The sequence below is a fragment of the Ahaetulla prasina genome, chromosome 4, assembly GCF_028640845.1.
Source record: "Ahaetulla prasina isolate Xishuangbanna chromosome 4, ASM2864084v1, whole genome shotgun sequence".
In the NCBI taxonomy this organism is placed as follows: Eukaryota; Metazoa; Chordata; class Lepidosauria; order Squamata; family Colubridae; genus Ahaetulla; species Ahaetulla prasina.
The window spans coordinates 150,016,621-150,031,743 of NC_080542.1; the positions used below are offsets into that span (position 1 = coordinate 150,016,621).

General features: G+C 46.1%; 1 protein-coding gene across 1 annotated transcript; it reads left to right on the plus strand.

Annotated features, from left to right (window-relative positions):
• Positions 1-995: 995 nt before the first annotated feature.
• LOC131196528 (uncharacterized) lies at positions 996-7,737 on the plus strand. The gene is made up of 3 exons (XM_058179372.1): positions 996-2,421; positions 4,449-4,488; positions 5,801-7,737. Exon 1 carries the CDS (start codon positions 1,033-1,035, stop codon positions 2,059-2,061), a length of 1,029 nt encoding a protein of 342 aa, XP_058035355.1. The 5' UTR covers positions 996-1,032; the 3' UTR covers positions 2,062-2,421; positions 4,449-4,488; positions 5,801-7,737.
• Positions 7,738-15,123: the final 7,386 nt, after the last annotated feature.

Genomic DNA, 15,123 nt, shown 5'->3' on the forward strand with positions numbered 1-15,123 from the left:
TATTAGCATCCCTGAAAGACTTTATGTGAGAAAGATCTGGAAGAAATGGGTTGATTACATGTTTCACATCTATCATAAAAGACTAAATATTTGGATTTATATTGGATTTTGAATATAAAGTTGAGATACTGTAATTTTTTGTATTCAAATTACCGTATATACTCGAATATAAGCCGATCCGAGTATAAGCCGAGGTCCCCAATTTTACCCCAAAAACTGGGGTAAACTGGGGACTCGAGTATAAGCCGAGGGTGGGAAATGAGGCACCTACCGGTTGGGGAAACCCTCCCTCCCTCAGCTGAGAAGGCTGGCGGCTCCCCCGCCCCGCCCTCTCACTGCACCGGCAGGGCTTCAGTCCGGTAAAATGTGAAAAAAAGAAAAAAAAAAAACTCGAGTATAAGCCGTATATACTCGAGTATAAGCCGAGGGGCTTAAAAAAAAAAAAACTTGAGTATAAGCCGTATAGACCCGAGTATAAGCCGAGGGGACGTTTTTCAGCACAAAAAATGTGCTGAAAAACTCGGCTTATACTCGAGTATATACGGTATATAATGTGTTCTACTGAATTGCAAATAGAATATTCTTGAAAGATCTTATGTAAGAAAGATTTTGGGGGAAAATTATATGTTTATAGAAGCTATAAGGGAGATATTCTCTGAATTGGATTGGACTTTTATGCATTAGCTGGCTTTAAATACTTTAGGATTAATTTGTTTTACTGATTTATATATTTTATTATTGTTAATTGCTAAATTTTTTTTATTTTTTTATTTTTTTTGGAGGATTTTGGTTTTGTAAGGAGAAAGTCAGAGTTAGAGAGGGAAAATTGGTATAATAGTTTTGGGAATTGTTTTAGCATATGTTTGTTTTATTTTTAACTATATCTTCTGTTTCTTCCGGGAAGTCAGGGGGGAGGGGGGGGTTGTGAAGGGAGGAGGGATGGGGGTTGGGGAAAGGGGGAAAAAATTTTTGTAAAACTTTTTGAATAAAAGAATGGTCACTGCAGCATCTTCTGTCATCTCTGTGGCCTGGATGAGTCCCAGCATCGTTGCCTCAGGAATTGTGGTCAAGGAGTACAAGGTGGAGTACAGAACGGTGGAGGCTGGAATTGGAAAAGACCAATGGACTGAAAAAAGGACTGGGAGAAAAACAGAATTTTATCCCATTGAAGAATTGAAGCCCCAGATGATGTATAGAGTACAGGTGTCAGCTGTGTGTGATAATGGAGCTTTGAGTGTCCCCAGTGAGGAGGTGGAGGTCTCCACATCACTGGAGGAAGAAAATGCAGACAATGTAGCCACCCAGTTCCTTCAGGAAAGCTCCCTGGTGGAGGACAGACATCCATTAGTGTTCACTCTTCCTTTGAAGGAAGTCTCCTTAGATGCTTCCACCTCCTGTCTCATGTACCAGCTTGGAAAGGAGAACCTGGAAGTGCCCAACAAAGTGATCCTGGTCATGGGAGAAACAGGATGTGGGAAAACCACTCTGATCAATGGGATGATCAATTATATCCTGGGTGTCCAGTGGGAAGATAATTTTAGATTCAAACTCATTCATGAAACCTCCCAGAGAAGAGAAGCTGGAAGTAGGAAGTCTGAAGTCAGAGCCTACATGGTGAACCATCAGAAGGGCTTCCGAATTCCCTATTCTCTCACCATCATTGACACGCCAGGATTTGGAGGCACAAGAGACGCAGAGCAAGAAAAACTGGTGGAGAAGCAGCTCCTGGAGTTTTTCTCCACTCCAGGGGGCATTGACCATGTGGATGCCATCTGCTTCATGGCCCAGGTCTTCCTTGCCCATTCAACTCACATCCAGAAATGTGTCTTTGATTCCATGCTCTCCATGTTGGGAAAAGATGTGAAGGATAACATTCAACTCCTGTTTACCTTTTCAGATGGGGGGACCCCACCTGTCCTGGAGGCCCTCGAGGAGGCCAACCTGCCATGTGCTCAGGATGAGTCAGGAACCCCTCTGCACTTCAGATTCATGCTGCAATCTTTGCTAACCCAGAAAATGGAGGAAGCCGTAATGTTGCTTCTGAAATGGTCTGGAAAATGAGCACTGAGAGCATGAAGAATTTCTTTGACTCATTAAAGATGGTGGAGACCAAAAGCTTAACCTTGACCATGGAGGTCCTCAAGGAACGTCAGGAGCTGGAAGCTGCTCTTAGAAGACCTCCCCCTCCTAAGGTTGAGCAGGTGCATCCAAATAGTTTGCAGATCAGTATTGATCCAGTAGCCATTGGGAAGGCTTCCGTCTCCAAGTTCCAGGTGGAATATCAGATTGCAGGAGATAAGACGTGGAGAAGTATCCATACAGAACATCCCAAGAATCAGTTCACCTTAGAAGAGGTTCTCCTAGATATTGAATGCAAATTCCGATGTGCTGCTGTGACTCAACTGGGGCTCAGTCAAGGAAGTGAGTAGATCGCTTGCACCTGCTGTGGGAAATCTGAAAAGGTGATTATAAGGCCTTGGGGATGGGGAGGGAAAGAAAGGGGATGGGAAGGTGGGAGAGGGGGATAGAGGGAAAGAGAGAGACAGAGAGACAGAGAGAGGAAAAGGGAGAGAGGGAAGGGAAAATGAGAAGACAAAGCTGCCTGGATGAGCAGTGAAACTTCTCAATCTAACAAAAAAATTAGTCCAGTTGTCATAATTCAAATTTCAGGCTTCTTGGGGTGACAATCATAAAGGTATTTTAGGAGAATGTCTTGCTTTATTTCAAACTCTCAGTATTGCACACCTAGTAATTTTGTAATCTACACAAAATCATCTTGATCTTCTCATTCTACAATTGGTGGTGCCACCCAAATCTCAAACTGTGACCTTCTAACACCAATAATTTACAATTTCTCAAAGTTGCCCATTCTTACTTCCACACTAAATCAGTCAGTCAGTCAGTCAATCAATCAATCAGAATAGAGCTGGAAGGGACCTTGGATGTCTTCTAGTCCAGCCCCCTGCTAAAGCAGGAGGCCCTCAACCATTTCAGACAGGATACTGTCCAATCTCTTCTTAAAAACCTCCACTGATGGAGCATCCACAACATCTAGAGTGAAGTTGTTCCACTGATTAATTGTCCTCAATGTTAGGAAGTTTCTCCTTAATTTCAGGCCGCCTCTCTTCTGGATTAGTTTCCATCTGTTGCTTCTTGTCCTGCCTTCAGGTGCTTTGGAAAATAAGTTGACCCCTCCTTTTCGTTGGGGCAGCCCCTCAGATACTAGAATAGTGCTATTGTGTCACCACTAGTCCTTCTAGACTGGCCATACCCAATACCTGCAGCCATTCTTTATAAGTTTTAGTCGCTATGCCTTTAATCATCTTAGTTGATCTTATTTGGGCTTTCCCCCAAAGTCTCAATATCATATTTGTAATATGGTGACCAAAAGTGGATGCAGCCTTCCAGGTGTGGCCTTACTAAGGCTTTAGAAAGCAGATTTTAACAGATTAACAGAGTTGGAAGGACCCTAATAGGTCATCTAGTCCAACCCCCTGCTCAAGCAGGAGACCCTATACTATTTCTGACAAATGGCAGTCCAATCTTTTCTTGAAAGCCTCCAGTGATGAAGCTCCTACAACTTCCGAAGGCAACTTGTGTTTCATTGGTTGAGTGTTCTCACTGTCAGAAAGTTCCTCCTTATTTCCAGATTTAATCTCTCCTTGGTCAGTTTCCATCCATTATTCCTTGTCTGGCCTTTGGGTGCTTTGGAAAATAGCTTGATCCCTTCCTCTCTGGGGCAGCCCCTCAAATATTGGAAGATGCTCTCCTGTCTCCCCTGGTCCTTCTCTTCACTAGACTATCCATGCCCAGTTCATGTAACCGTTCTTCATATGTTTTAGCCTCCAGTCCCCTCATCATCCTGGTTGCTCTTCTCTGCACTTTTTCTAGAGTCTCAACATCTTTTTTATAGTGTGGTGACCAAAACTGGATGCAGTACTCTAGGTGTGGTCTTACTAGGGCTTTATAGAGTGGTATTAGTACCTCCCTTGATCTTGATTGTATCCCTCTGTTAATGCAATTTAGGATTACATTGGCTTTTTTAGCTGCTGCTGCACACTGCTGGCTCATATTTAGCTGGTTGTCCACTAAGACTTCAAGATCCCTCTCCCAGTTCCTATTTTTGAGCCAGGTTGTACTTGAACCAAATGTCCTTGTATCTTTGGGTTTTCCTGCCTAGGTGTAAAAGCTTATTTTTCTCTGCATTAATTTCTCCACATGGATTTCACATGGTTTAGTTAAATCCCAAGGATTATAATTTGGTCCTTCTGAGATGTATATACTAACTTAATTCCCCTCATAAATTTCCCACCAAAGTTTATCTCTTCCAAGACTTTAAACAAAAAAAGCCAGTCCAGCTTTCTTCCTATCAAGTCTGAGCGTTGATTGCTACTCTGCCCTGGGACTCCACCGTCTCCTGTCTGACCTGCTTCCTGCTTCTCTTTCAGGGATCCCTGGAGGACCACGGAGCTGAAGCAAAGGAAGAAGGTGAGGGTCCCCCAAGAATTCTGCTTCATAGCTTGCCAGTGTTAGCACAGGGGAATGGCCTGGCACAAAGCTCGTGTGTGTGTGTGTGTGTACTTCAAAGTCCTGGGATGGGTGGATTTATCCATTTTCTAGCCCGCCTTTCCGTGTTGCAAACCCAAAGTGGGGAGTCAGGAACTGTTGATGCAAAACAAAAAGAGTCGCTCAGCCTCTCGCCCTTCCGCACCACCAGGAACACCCGGCTGCAGCTTCTCTTTAATGGCAAAGCCCAAATCTGACCTGCTGGGCATTCTTTGCCCATCTCCACCCTGCCAGTGCAGAGGTGGGTTTCAGCAGGTTCTGACCAGTTCTGGAGAACCAGTAGTGGAAATTTTGAGTAGTTTGGAGAACTGGCAAATACCACCTCTGGCTGGCCCCGCCCCCATCTATTTTTTGCCTCCTGAGTCCCAGCTGATCGGGAGGAAATGGGGATTTTGCAGTATCCTTCCCCTGCCACGCCCACCAAGCCACGCCCACAGAACAGGTAGTAAAAAGTTTTGAATCCCACCACTGTGACCGTGCCCTGAAGTTGGTGGGTGGGGAGAGGCCTAGCCTCTGGCTGGCTCTTCTCTGGCACAAACTGGCCTTCCCTTTGGCAGGGTGACACTCTAAGGGTTCCTAGACAGGTTTCTTCCCATAGTAGAGAAGGAACAGAACCAAGGGGGGTGGAAATGGGGAAAAGCTTGGGGAGATTTGTGGGTGCAGTTAATGTGACCGAATCGCTCAACCCCTCAAAACCCCCATTTTGCCTCCTTGGCTTTGCAGGGCTGAGCTGCACATTCCAGCTGCCATCACCTTGTAGAGATGGACCAGTGAAACTTGCCACTCCCAGATCTTGGGGGGGGGGAGGTCCCTCGTCAAGTGCCCCAGCCATGAGAGCATCCTTTGCCCCCTCCCTCCATGGGACAAGTACCAGCATGGTTGGACTAAACCCGGGCGGTCTCTAGGTTGAGCTCAGCTCCAGAAATATTTTACCTTTAGCATCTTAATTTTGTTTAAGAAAGAACTTTGTTATAGTGCAAATCACACTTAAATGGCAGCCAGGACTTATGTAAGGCAGGCCTTGCTCATCTCTCTACAAGTACGGGGTTGCCACCCTGAGTGGGTCCATTTGGGGCCCAGGAGATACTTGGAAAGAATTTTGTTGGCACCACCTGCCATCCTCAGTCCCAGCTTCCTGCTCTCTGTCCTTCAATGTTAGAAATTGCAGAGTTTTGTTCCCCTCTGTTGTGCCACCCACAGTCTAACCACATTTCTTCTCTGTCTTTCAAATTAGCCGAACTGTGGCTGATCCTGGTTAGGAAATCCGGAGGCGGGGAGAGTGCCACGGGCAACACCATCCTTGGCCAGAGGGAGTTCATCTCGGAAGCAAAGACCCCCACCCTGAGGTGCCAAAGGGGGCAGGGAAGTTGGAAGGGGAGGAAGATTTCTGTGATCGACACACCAGCCTTTTCTGATTCCAAACAGATGGAGAAATCACTGGAAATGGAGATGCAAAACTGCCTTGCATCAGGTCTCCATGCCTTCATTTTGGTGACCCAGATGGGCCACTTCACCACAGAAGATGTGGCTACTGCAAAGCGTGTCCAGAAAATCTTTGGGGCCGAGTCTGCCAGGCACACGATCATCCTCTTCACCTGCAAGGAAGATTTGGGAAAGGATTCCCTGGTGGAGTGTGTCAAAGAATCCAACATCAGGAATCTGTGTGATCTGATTAAGCAGTGCAACCATTGCTTCTGCGATTGTAACAACAAGGCCGAGGCAGGCGAGCGGGAGAAGCAGGTCTCTGAACTGAGGGAGATGGTTGATAAGATAGTCGAGGAGAATGGAGGGGAACCTTATTTCATCCCACAAGGTTCAGAAAAAACAAATTTGTTATCAAATTTGTTATCAAAATTGTTTTCTTTTTGGGGAAGAAATCAAAAGTAAACATTGAGATAGATTGTTTTGGGAGTAGTTCCTCAGCTTTTTGGATGACCCTTCTTCCGAAGGAACAGCGTTCCCAGATCTGGACGCATAGGAAGGAGTACAGCCACACATTCAATTTTCAAGAAGCTGAAGTTATTGCCCACAATAGGACTGAAGGAGGAAGGAAGCCTACTAAAAGAAGCCTGGTTCTCCAATGACAATCCCATCAATAGGCATATTGAACTGCCACTGGGCTACCAGGCGTTGAGACACCTGGGGAGACCCTGCAGGATGAGCAGAGACGGAGCAGAGACCGATGACCCCCCCCCCACACGCACCCCTGAGTGTGCAGACTCAGCCTGTGGAGGAGGCATCGTCAGCCCTGACCAAAGACAGAACCGGGCAGGGCTATCTCAAACCACCACAGATAGGATTAATGAGAAGCAAGGAAGGGGGGGGGGAACCACAAGGTCACAGATAAGACAGCAAATTGTGAAGGTTGACAGGCTCACATCATCCCCCACAGACAAGCAGGCCAGGAGGGAGGAAACGGTAGGAATTAAGCCTCCATCAACCAGCATGAGGACAGCCAAAACAACCCAGCTGATTACAAGTGGGAGGCGGCTGGAGGGGCCTATTACTGGCGCAAAGGCCAAATTGATTAATGGCATAGAAAGGCAGAGATCACTAAAAGGGTAGTTTAATACTCTGACAATGTCAGCAGACGGCTGACAAAAGCTTAGTAGAATAAAATTTTAATTATTATAATATATACGGAGTTATCTCTGTGCTCTCCTGCCCATGTGGTTGTGTGAATCCACCCACCTGGGCTGTGGAGGGGGGAATGGAGGCTGACACACAAAATAAGGCAACTCCATGAGAGGAAACGATTTATTACGAAGCATGGAATAGATGGTACAAGTGGTTGGAGAAAGAATCTGAAGTGAATGTATAAATGTATAAACGTAAGAGAAAATATTATAGAGGAACGAAATAGTTACTATGTAATAGATAGGTATAAATTGTAATGAATATAGGAATTAATAAGTAGTATATAAAATGTGTGTATATATAGTTGGTTAAAAGATAAAACAGATATTACCAAAGATGCTGGTATTGGAAAGCTGTAAAAATGTAACAAAGATGTTAAAGATGTAAATGCTGAATAAAAATTATTTTTTAAAAAATAAAAAAATAAGGCAACTCAAAAACCTGGAGCTCCCAACTCAGAGGTGACCAGCAATCAAGCAAACGTGGCGCTCTGGCCTTCCTACCTCTGGCCAGCAAGAGCAGAGCAGGCAGGGCTGGTCTGGGCTGAACATCTGGAGCCACGCTTGGCAGAGTTGGCAAGGGGCTCAGCAGGGCCGCTTAGCAGGGAGACCCTGGCCTGTTTGGTTCGCTTCAGTGTGGGGTGGGAATGCAGAAGGCAGAGGGAATCTGTGCCTCAGCGTTCAGCCCTCAAAGGCTCCATTGGGGTGACCTTTTCTGCTTTTGGAACATTACGTTTAGCAAACTTTTGTAAAAGCATTTCTCTTTCCCCCCCTCCAGTGGTGGGATTCAGATAATTTAACAACTGGTTCTCTGCCCTAATGACCAGCTGGGTAGGCGTGGCTGGGTGGCCATGTGAATGGGTGGCCGTGGCCAACTCAACATCACTCACGTCGAGGGGCGCTTCTCCTCGTCTGGCCTCTCGTGACCGTGGGGAGGTTGCAATGGTCGTAAGTGTGGAAAACAGTCACAAGTCACTTTTTTCAGTGCCATTGTAACTTTGAATGGTCACTAAATGAACTGTTGTAAGTCAAGGATTACCTGTACAAAAATACAAAGAGCTTCTTTGCTTGCAAAAAGCTGCCCTAAAATTTCTGTCCCCAGCAATCGAAAACTAAAAGGGTTATCAGTGCATGTAACATAGATGTCTGTATGGGTAAGACTATCAACCATGCTATCAAGGAAAACCAAGCATTTAACAGTGAGTGCCATACCATGTGCACTAAACCAACAGGTGGCATGAAAGTAGGGGCAGTCAACACAGGTTATGTAGACAGTAAACACAAGATCAATCCAAATGGACTCAAATGTCTATACACCAATGCACAGAGTATGAGGAATAAACAGGGTGAATTAGAAATCCAAGTAAATGAGGGTAGATATGATATTGTTGCCATTACGGAAACTTGGTGGGATGAAACTGACAAATGGAACATACAGCTAGAGGGATATAAATTATTTAAAAGAAATAGACCAAATAAAAGAGGAGGTGGAGTTGCACTATATAAGAAATAACTACATCTCTACAGAAATAGAGCACAACAATGATGAAAATCATCTTGAATGTATTTGGGTCAATATAAAAGGGTGAAAACGATATTGCCATAGGTCTATACTATAGGCCACCCAACCAAACAGAGGAAGTAGATGAACTTTTGCTAGTCAGCTAACTAAGGTATGTAGGAAGCACATCACAGTAGTAATGGGGGATTTTAACTACCCTGACATCAACTGGGAAACAAACTCTGCACCAAGTGGAAGATCCAACAGGTTCCTAACAAACCTAGCAGACAATTTTGTTTCCCAAAAAATAGAGAAGGCGACAAGGAGATCAGCCATATTGGACTTAATTCTCACTAACAGAGATGAAATGATAGAAGGTGTTGAAGCTACAGGAACCTTGGGGGCAAGTGACCACGCAATATTGGAATTCAACATTAAGCAAATACAAGTAGTAGAACAAAGTCAAACTAGAGTCTTGGACTTTAAGAGAGCTAATTTCAATAAACTTAGAGAGATCTTGAGAAGGATTCAATGGATGAGAATCCTCAGGGGGAAAACAACTCAAGAAGCTTGGGAAATTTTGAAAAGTGAGATTATAAAAGCACAGTCTAACACAATACCAATGAAGAAGAAAAATAGTAGATCACAAAAGAAACCAGCATGGATGCATAAAGAACTATCTGACAAATTGAAAGACAAAAAGGACAAATATAAAAAGTGGAAAGAGGGCAAATAACTAAGGCAGAATATCAGCAAATAGCCGAGCCTGTAAAGATGAAGTGAGGAAAGCTAAGGCTCACAATGAACAAAGGCTAGCGACAAAAGTAAAAATAATAAAAAGCTTCTTCCAACATGTTAAAAACAAGAAAAAGTCAAGGAAACAATTGGCCCATTGCTGGGAGAAAGTGGCAAGAAGATGACAAGCAACAGGGAGAAAGCAGATCTACTTAACTCATATTTTGCATCTGTCTTTACACAAAAGGAAAAACAATCCAACCTATCAAAACAGCACTACAAAAACAGATTAGAAACACAAGTTAAAATAGGGAAGAAAATGGTAAGTGAACACCTGTCTACCCTAGACGAGTTCAAATCACCAGGACCGAATGGATTACACCCCAAGGTTCTGAAGGAACTGGCAGACGTGATCTCAGAACCACTGAACTATATCTTTCAAAGATCCTGGAGCACAGGGGAGCTGCCAGAGGACTGGAAAAGAGCTGATGTAGTTCCCATCTTCAAAAAAGGAAAAAAAACAGATCCAGGAAACTACAGACCTATCAGTCTGACCTCAATACCGGGGAAGATTCTGGAAAAGATAATCAAGCAACGAATCACCGAACACCTAGAAGCAAACAAAGTAATAACCAAAAGCCAACATGGGTTTGTCAAAAACAGATCATGCCAGACTAATCTTATCGCATTCTTTGACAAAATGACAAAATTAGTAGACCAGAGGAATGCTGTTGATATAATTTACTTGGACTTCAGTAAAGCATTTGATAAAGTAGACCATAACCTACTACTAGATAAAGTAGAAAAATGTGGGTTAGATAGCACCACCACCAGATGGATTCGTAACTGGCTGACCAACCGCACTCAACGTGTAGTCCTCAACGGAACTACATCCACATGGAGGGAAGTATGCAGTGGAGTACCCCAAGGCTCTGTTTTAGGCCCAGTACTCTTCAACATCTTCATCAATGACTTGGACGAGGGGATAGATGGGGAACTCATCAAATTTGCAGATGACACCAAGCTGGCAGGAATAGCCAACACTCCAGAAGATAGGCTCAAGTTACAGAAAGATCTTGACAGACTTGAACATTGGGCGCTATCTAACAAAATGAAATTCAACAGTGAAAAAAGTAAGGTTCTACATTTAGGCCAAAAAAACAAAACGCACCAGTACCGTATATGTGGTACCTTGCTCAATAGTAGTACCTGTGAGAGGGATCTTGGAGTCCTAGTGGATAACCATCTAGATATGAGCCAGCAGTGTGCAGCAGCTGTTAAAAAAGCCAACACAGTTCTGGGCTGCATAAACAGAGGGATAGAATCAAGATCACGTGAAGTGCTAGTACCACTTTATAATGCCTTGGTAAGGCCATACTTGGAATATTGCATCCAGTTTTGGTCGCCACGATGTAAAAAAGATGTTGAGACTCTAGAAAGAGTGCAGAGAAGAGCAACAAAGATGATTAGGGGACTGGAGGATAAAACATATGAAGAACGGTTGCAGGAACTGGGTATGTCTAGTTTAACAAAAAGAAGGACTAGGGGAGACATGATAGCAGTGTTCCAATATCTCAGGGGCTGCCACAGAGAAGTGGGAGTTGGGCTGTTCTCCAGAGCACCTGAGGGTAGAACAAGAAGCAATGGGTGGAAACTGATCAAGGAAAGAAGCAACTTAGAACTAAGGAGAAATTTCCTGACAGTTAGAACAATTAATAAGTGGAACGACTTGCCTTCAGAAGTTGTGAATGCTCCAACACTGGAAATTTTTAAGAAAATGTTGGATAACCATCTGACTGAGATGGTGTAGGGTTTCCTGCTTGGGCAGGGGGTTGGACTAGAAGGCCTCCAAGGTCCCTTCCAACTCTGATGTTATGTTATGTTATGTTATGTTAAATACCAATCATTAGATTGGAAACACCTGCAACCGGAGTAAGGAATCAGGCAGGGGAAGGAGCAGAAGGGCGGCTGGCTCAGGTGGGGTAGGAGAGAAGAGTGTCCCTGTTATGTCCTCGGGAATACGACCCGAGGAGAGAATGCCTATTGCTAGCCGTTGCTGATTGGTTAAAGCACAGCTAGTGTAAAGAGCCGGAAAGGGGGTTGTTTGATTGGTTCCGCAGCTTGATAGCGAGTTATACTTAAGCAGCTGCCGAGCCAAGCGCGGCGTTCCAGTTATTGCCTCCAGTGAGAAGTTGTTAAGAGTCGTTAATAAAGTAGTTTTTAAGCCAAGCCTCGGGCCCTTGTATTGTTCGCAAACAGAATACTGGCGACGAGGAGTGGAACTCTACGTGAGGCGACGGTTTTCGTATTAGCGGTAGGAGCAAAAATTTCCTAAATGTCAACCGCCATTTCAACCTTCTCCCCTTTTGAGCCTGCTAATGAAGTCTGGGAAGCGTATTTAGAACGTTTCGAATGCTTCCTGCAGGCGAACAATTTATCTGATATCTCGAGCGCTAGGAAGCGTGGTTACTTCCTTAGTTGTTGTGGCCGTCACGTCTTTGCGACGGCTCGGGCTCTCACTGCCCCACAAGCAGTGTCGTCCGTCCCTTGGGACACACTATTGGAGAAACTACAGGCCCACTATTCCCCGAAACCCTCCCGCGTGGCCAGACGACATCTTTTTAGACAGCGGTTCCAGGGTGAGGGCGAGTCTATCAATGATTTTATGGCGTCCCTTCGTGATGTTGCGCTACAGTGCGAGTTCACCGATTTGGAAGACATGTTGTTAGACCAATTAGTTACTGGGGTCAAGGACCTGCGGTTGCAGCGCCACTTACTGGCCCGCTCTGAAGTGACACTCCAGGTGGCTATTGAGGAGGCGCGAGCTTCTGAAATGTCGGAACGGTCGTCAGCAGAGATCCAGCGGTTCCATGTCGGAGCCGCTGCGGCTGCTGCCGTCAAGCCGCTATCAGTCCACCATGAAGATGCAGATGGCGACGCGCCGTTTCCTGCTGATGAAGCTGTGCGTCGCCTCAATGCAGCATGAAGAAATGAGTGCAATCGCGAGGGGAGGGGAAAACCAGAGATGTGCCTCGGGTGCGGGGGAAACCACAACCGCTCGAACTGCAGATTTAAAACCACGATTTGTCGCCGGTGTGGCCGAATGGGTCACCTATCGAGAGTCTGCCGGGCCCTACTTCCAGCCCCAACCACATATTCGACCCCGCTCGAACAGAGGTGCGATGCAAGACGAATGCCGAGCCGCCGTGACGAACGCCAACCCGCCTCCAAGGGCTACGATGTTGCAACAATTGACGTCAACCACGCCTCTTCCGGTATTCCTGCCCAAAAGATCTTCCTCAGAGTTCTTCTAGAAGATGTACCAATTTCAATGGAGATTGACACCGGCTCCTCTAGATCACTTATCGCGTGGCCGACGCTGCAGAAGTTGATGCCCCACATCTCTAAACGCTGCCTTCAGCCCTGTCAGATCTCTTTAAGGGACTATCAGGGCCGACAAATTCCTACTGTGGGATGCGGGGTTTTTCGGGTCGCCTATGGGTCTTTCTCGGGGAAATTACCTCTTATTGTAGTCAGGGATAACCTCCCAAGTCTCTTAGGGCTGGACTGGTTTGCTGCCCTACATCTTGAAGTGTCCGGAGTCCATGCTAATGTCCTAGATACTCCAGACAATTTATTTTCAGAGTTTGGGGATGTATTTGACGGCAGTCTGGGCAAGTATACTGGTCGCCCTATCGCTTTTAATCTGGACCCTCAGATAGCTCCCAGGCGCCTTAAGCCCCGACGGGTTCCCCTAGCGCTCCGTCCCAGGGTAGACAAAGAGCTAGATAAACTTATTTCTCAAGGAGTCCTTGAACCTATAGACCATTCTAATTGGGAAACCCCCATTGTGATTCCATTAAAGCCGGACGGATCCATTAGGATCTGTGCCGACTACAAATGCACCATAAATAGAGCCCTGCAGGATAATCCTTATCCGGTCCCAGTTGTACAACATCTCCTTCACTCATTGGGGCAAGGCAGAATATTTGCTAAATTAGACCTTGCCCAGGCGTATCAGCAACTCCCGGTGGATGAGGCGACCGCCATGGCCCAGGCGATTGTCACCCACCGGGGTGCCTTTAAGTGTAACCACCTGCAGTTTGGGGTCAGCATAGCCCCCGGGCTATTCCAAGGCTTGATGGAGCGATTGCTCCATGGTATTCCAGGGGTTGTACCCTATTTCGACGACGTTCTGATCTCTGCTAGGGACAGGTCAGAACTCGTCGAACGCTTGAGGGCCGTCCTTAGCCAGTTCCGGGCTGCGGGTTTAAAGCTAAAAAAAGAGAAGTGCTGTATTGGGGTTCCGCGGGTAGAATTTTTGGGATTTTTGGTGGATTCTTCAGGAATCCACCCTGCGCTCTCCAAAGTAGAGGCGATTAAGAATGCCCCGACACCTGCAAATTTTTTTATTTTTTTTTTTGTTTACATTTATACCCCGCCCTTCTCCGAAGACTCAGGGCGGCTTACAATGTATAGGGCAATAGTCTCATTCTATTTGTATATATTTACAAAGTCAACTTATAAATAAAGTTAAGTCAAATAAGGCGGAGCTTCAAGCTTTTTTTCGGGCTTCTTAATTTTTATGCCATCTTTGTGCCCCATAAGGCCATGTTAGCTGAGCCCTTGCATAGGCTGTTAGATTCTAAAGCCCCATGGCGATGGGACCATGCTGCGGCCGCCTCGTTCCGGGCTGTCAAAGATGCCCTTACGTCGGCGGCTGTCCTAGTGCAGTATGATCCCTGCCTGCCACTGTCATTAACGTGTGATGCCTCCCCCTATGGCGTGGGCGCCGTTCTGAGCCACCTTCTTCCTGATGGCTCCGAAGCTCCTATCACTTTCTATTCACGCACTTTATCCCCTCCCGAACGAAACTATAGCCAACTTGATCGGGAGGCCTTAGCCGCAGTAGCTGGAATCAAAAGATTCCATGACTATCTTTATGGTCGGTTTTTCTATCTTGTAACCGACCATAAACCATTGCTGGGGTTGCTGGCAGGCGACCGCCAAACCCCCCAAATTCTATCCCCATGCATGTCCCGCTGGGTGGAATTCCTTGCTGCCTATTCCTACCAACTGTTGTATAAGCCTGGGAAATCTATAGGGCACGCGGACGCGCTTAGCCGCTGCCCCTTACCTATAATGGAGGCCGACCCAGCCCCGACGTCCGCTGTCCTTCTTGTTGAGGACTAGGACGTTCCTGTTTCTGCTGTCGATATCGAGAGTTTGTCTGCTAAGGACCCATTTCTGTCTAAAATCATCGATTGGGTGAAAAGGGGTTGGCCGCGGGGATCACTAGCTTCTGAATTTCTTCCATACTCCCGCCGGCAGCATGAACTATCTGTCCTTAAGGGGTGCCTGTTGTGGGGGAATAGGGTAGTAGTACCCCCCGACTTGCGTAAGCGTATCTTGAGTTGTTTGCATGACGCCCACCCAGGAATGGTAAGAATGAAAGCCTTAGGGCGCAGTTACGTTTGGTGGCCGGGGATGGATCAGGAGATTGAGGCCTGGGTGGCAAATTGCCCCCAGTGCCAAGCCTCTAGATCAGCGCCAGCCGCCGCCCCCGTCAGGAACTGGGAGAACCCCAGAAACCCTTGGGCGCGAGTCCATGTGGACTTCGCTGGACCTTTTTTGGTCCTAATTCTAGTCGATGCCTACTCGAAGTGGGTTGACATTGCATTGACA

Bases quoted from the DNA above. Each gene is read 5' to 3' on its own strand.
- LOC131196528 (XM_058179372.1), top strand. From the start codon at position 1,033: ATGAGTCCCAGCATCGTTGCCTCAGGAATTGTGGTCAAGGAGTACAAG.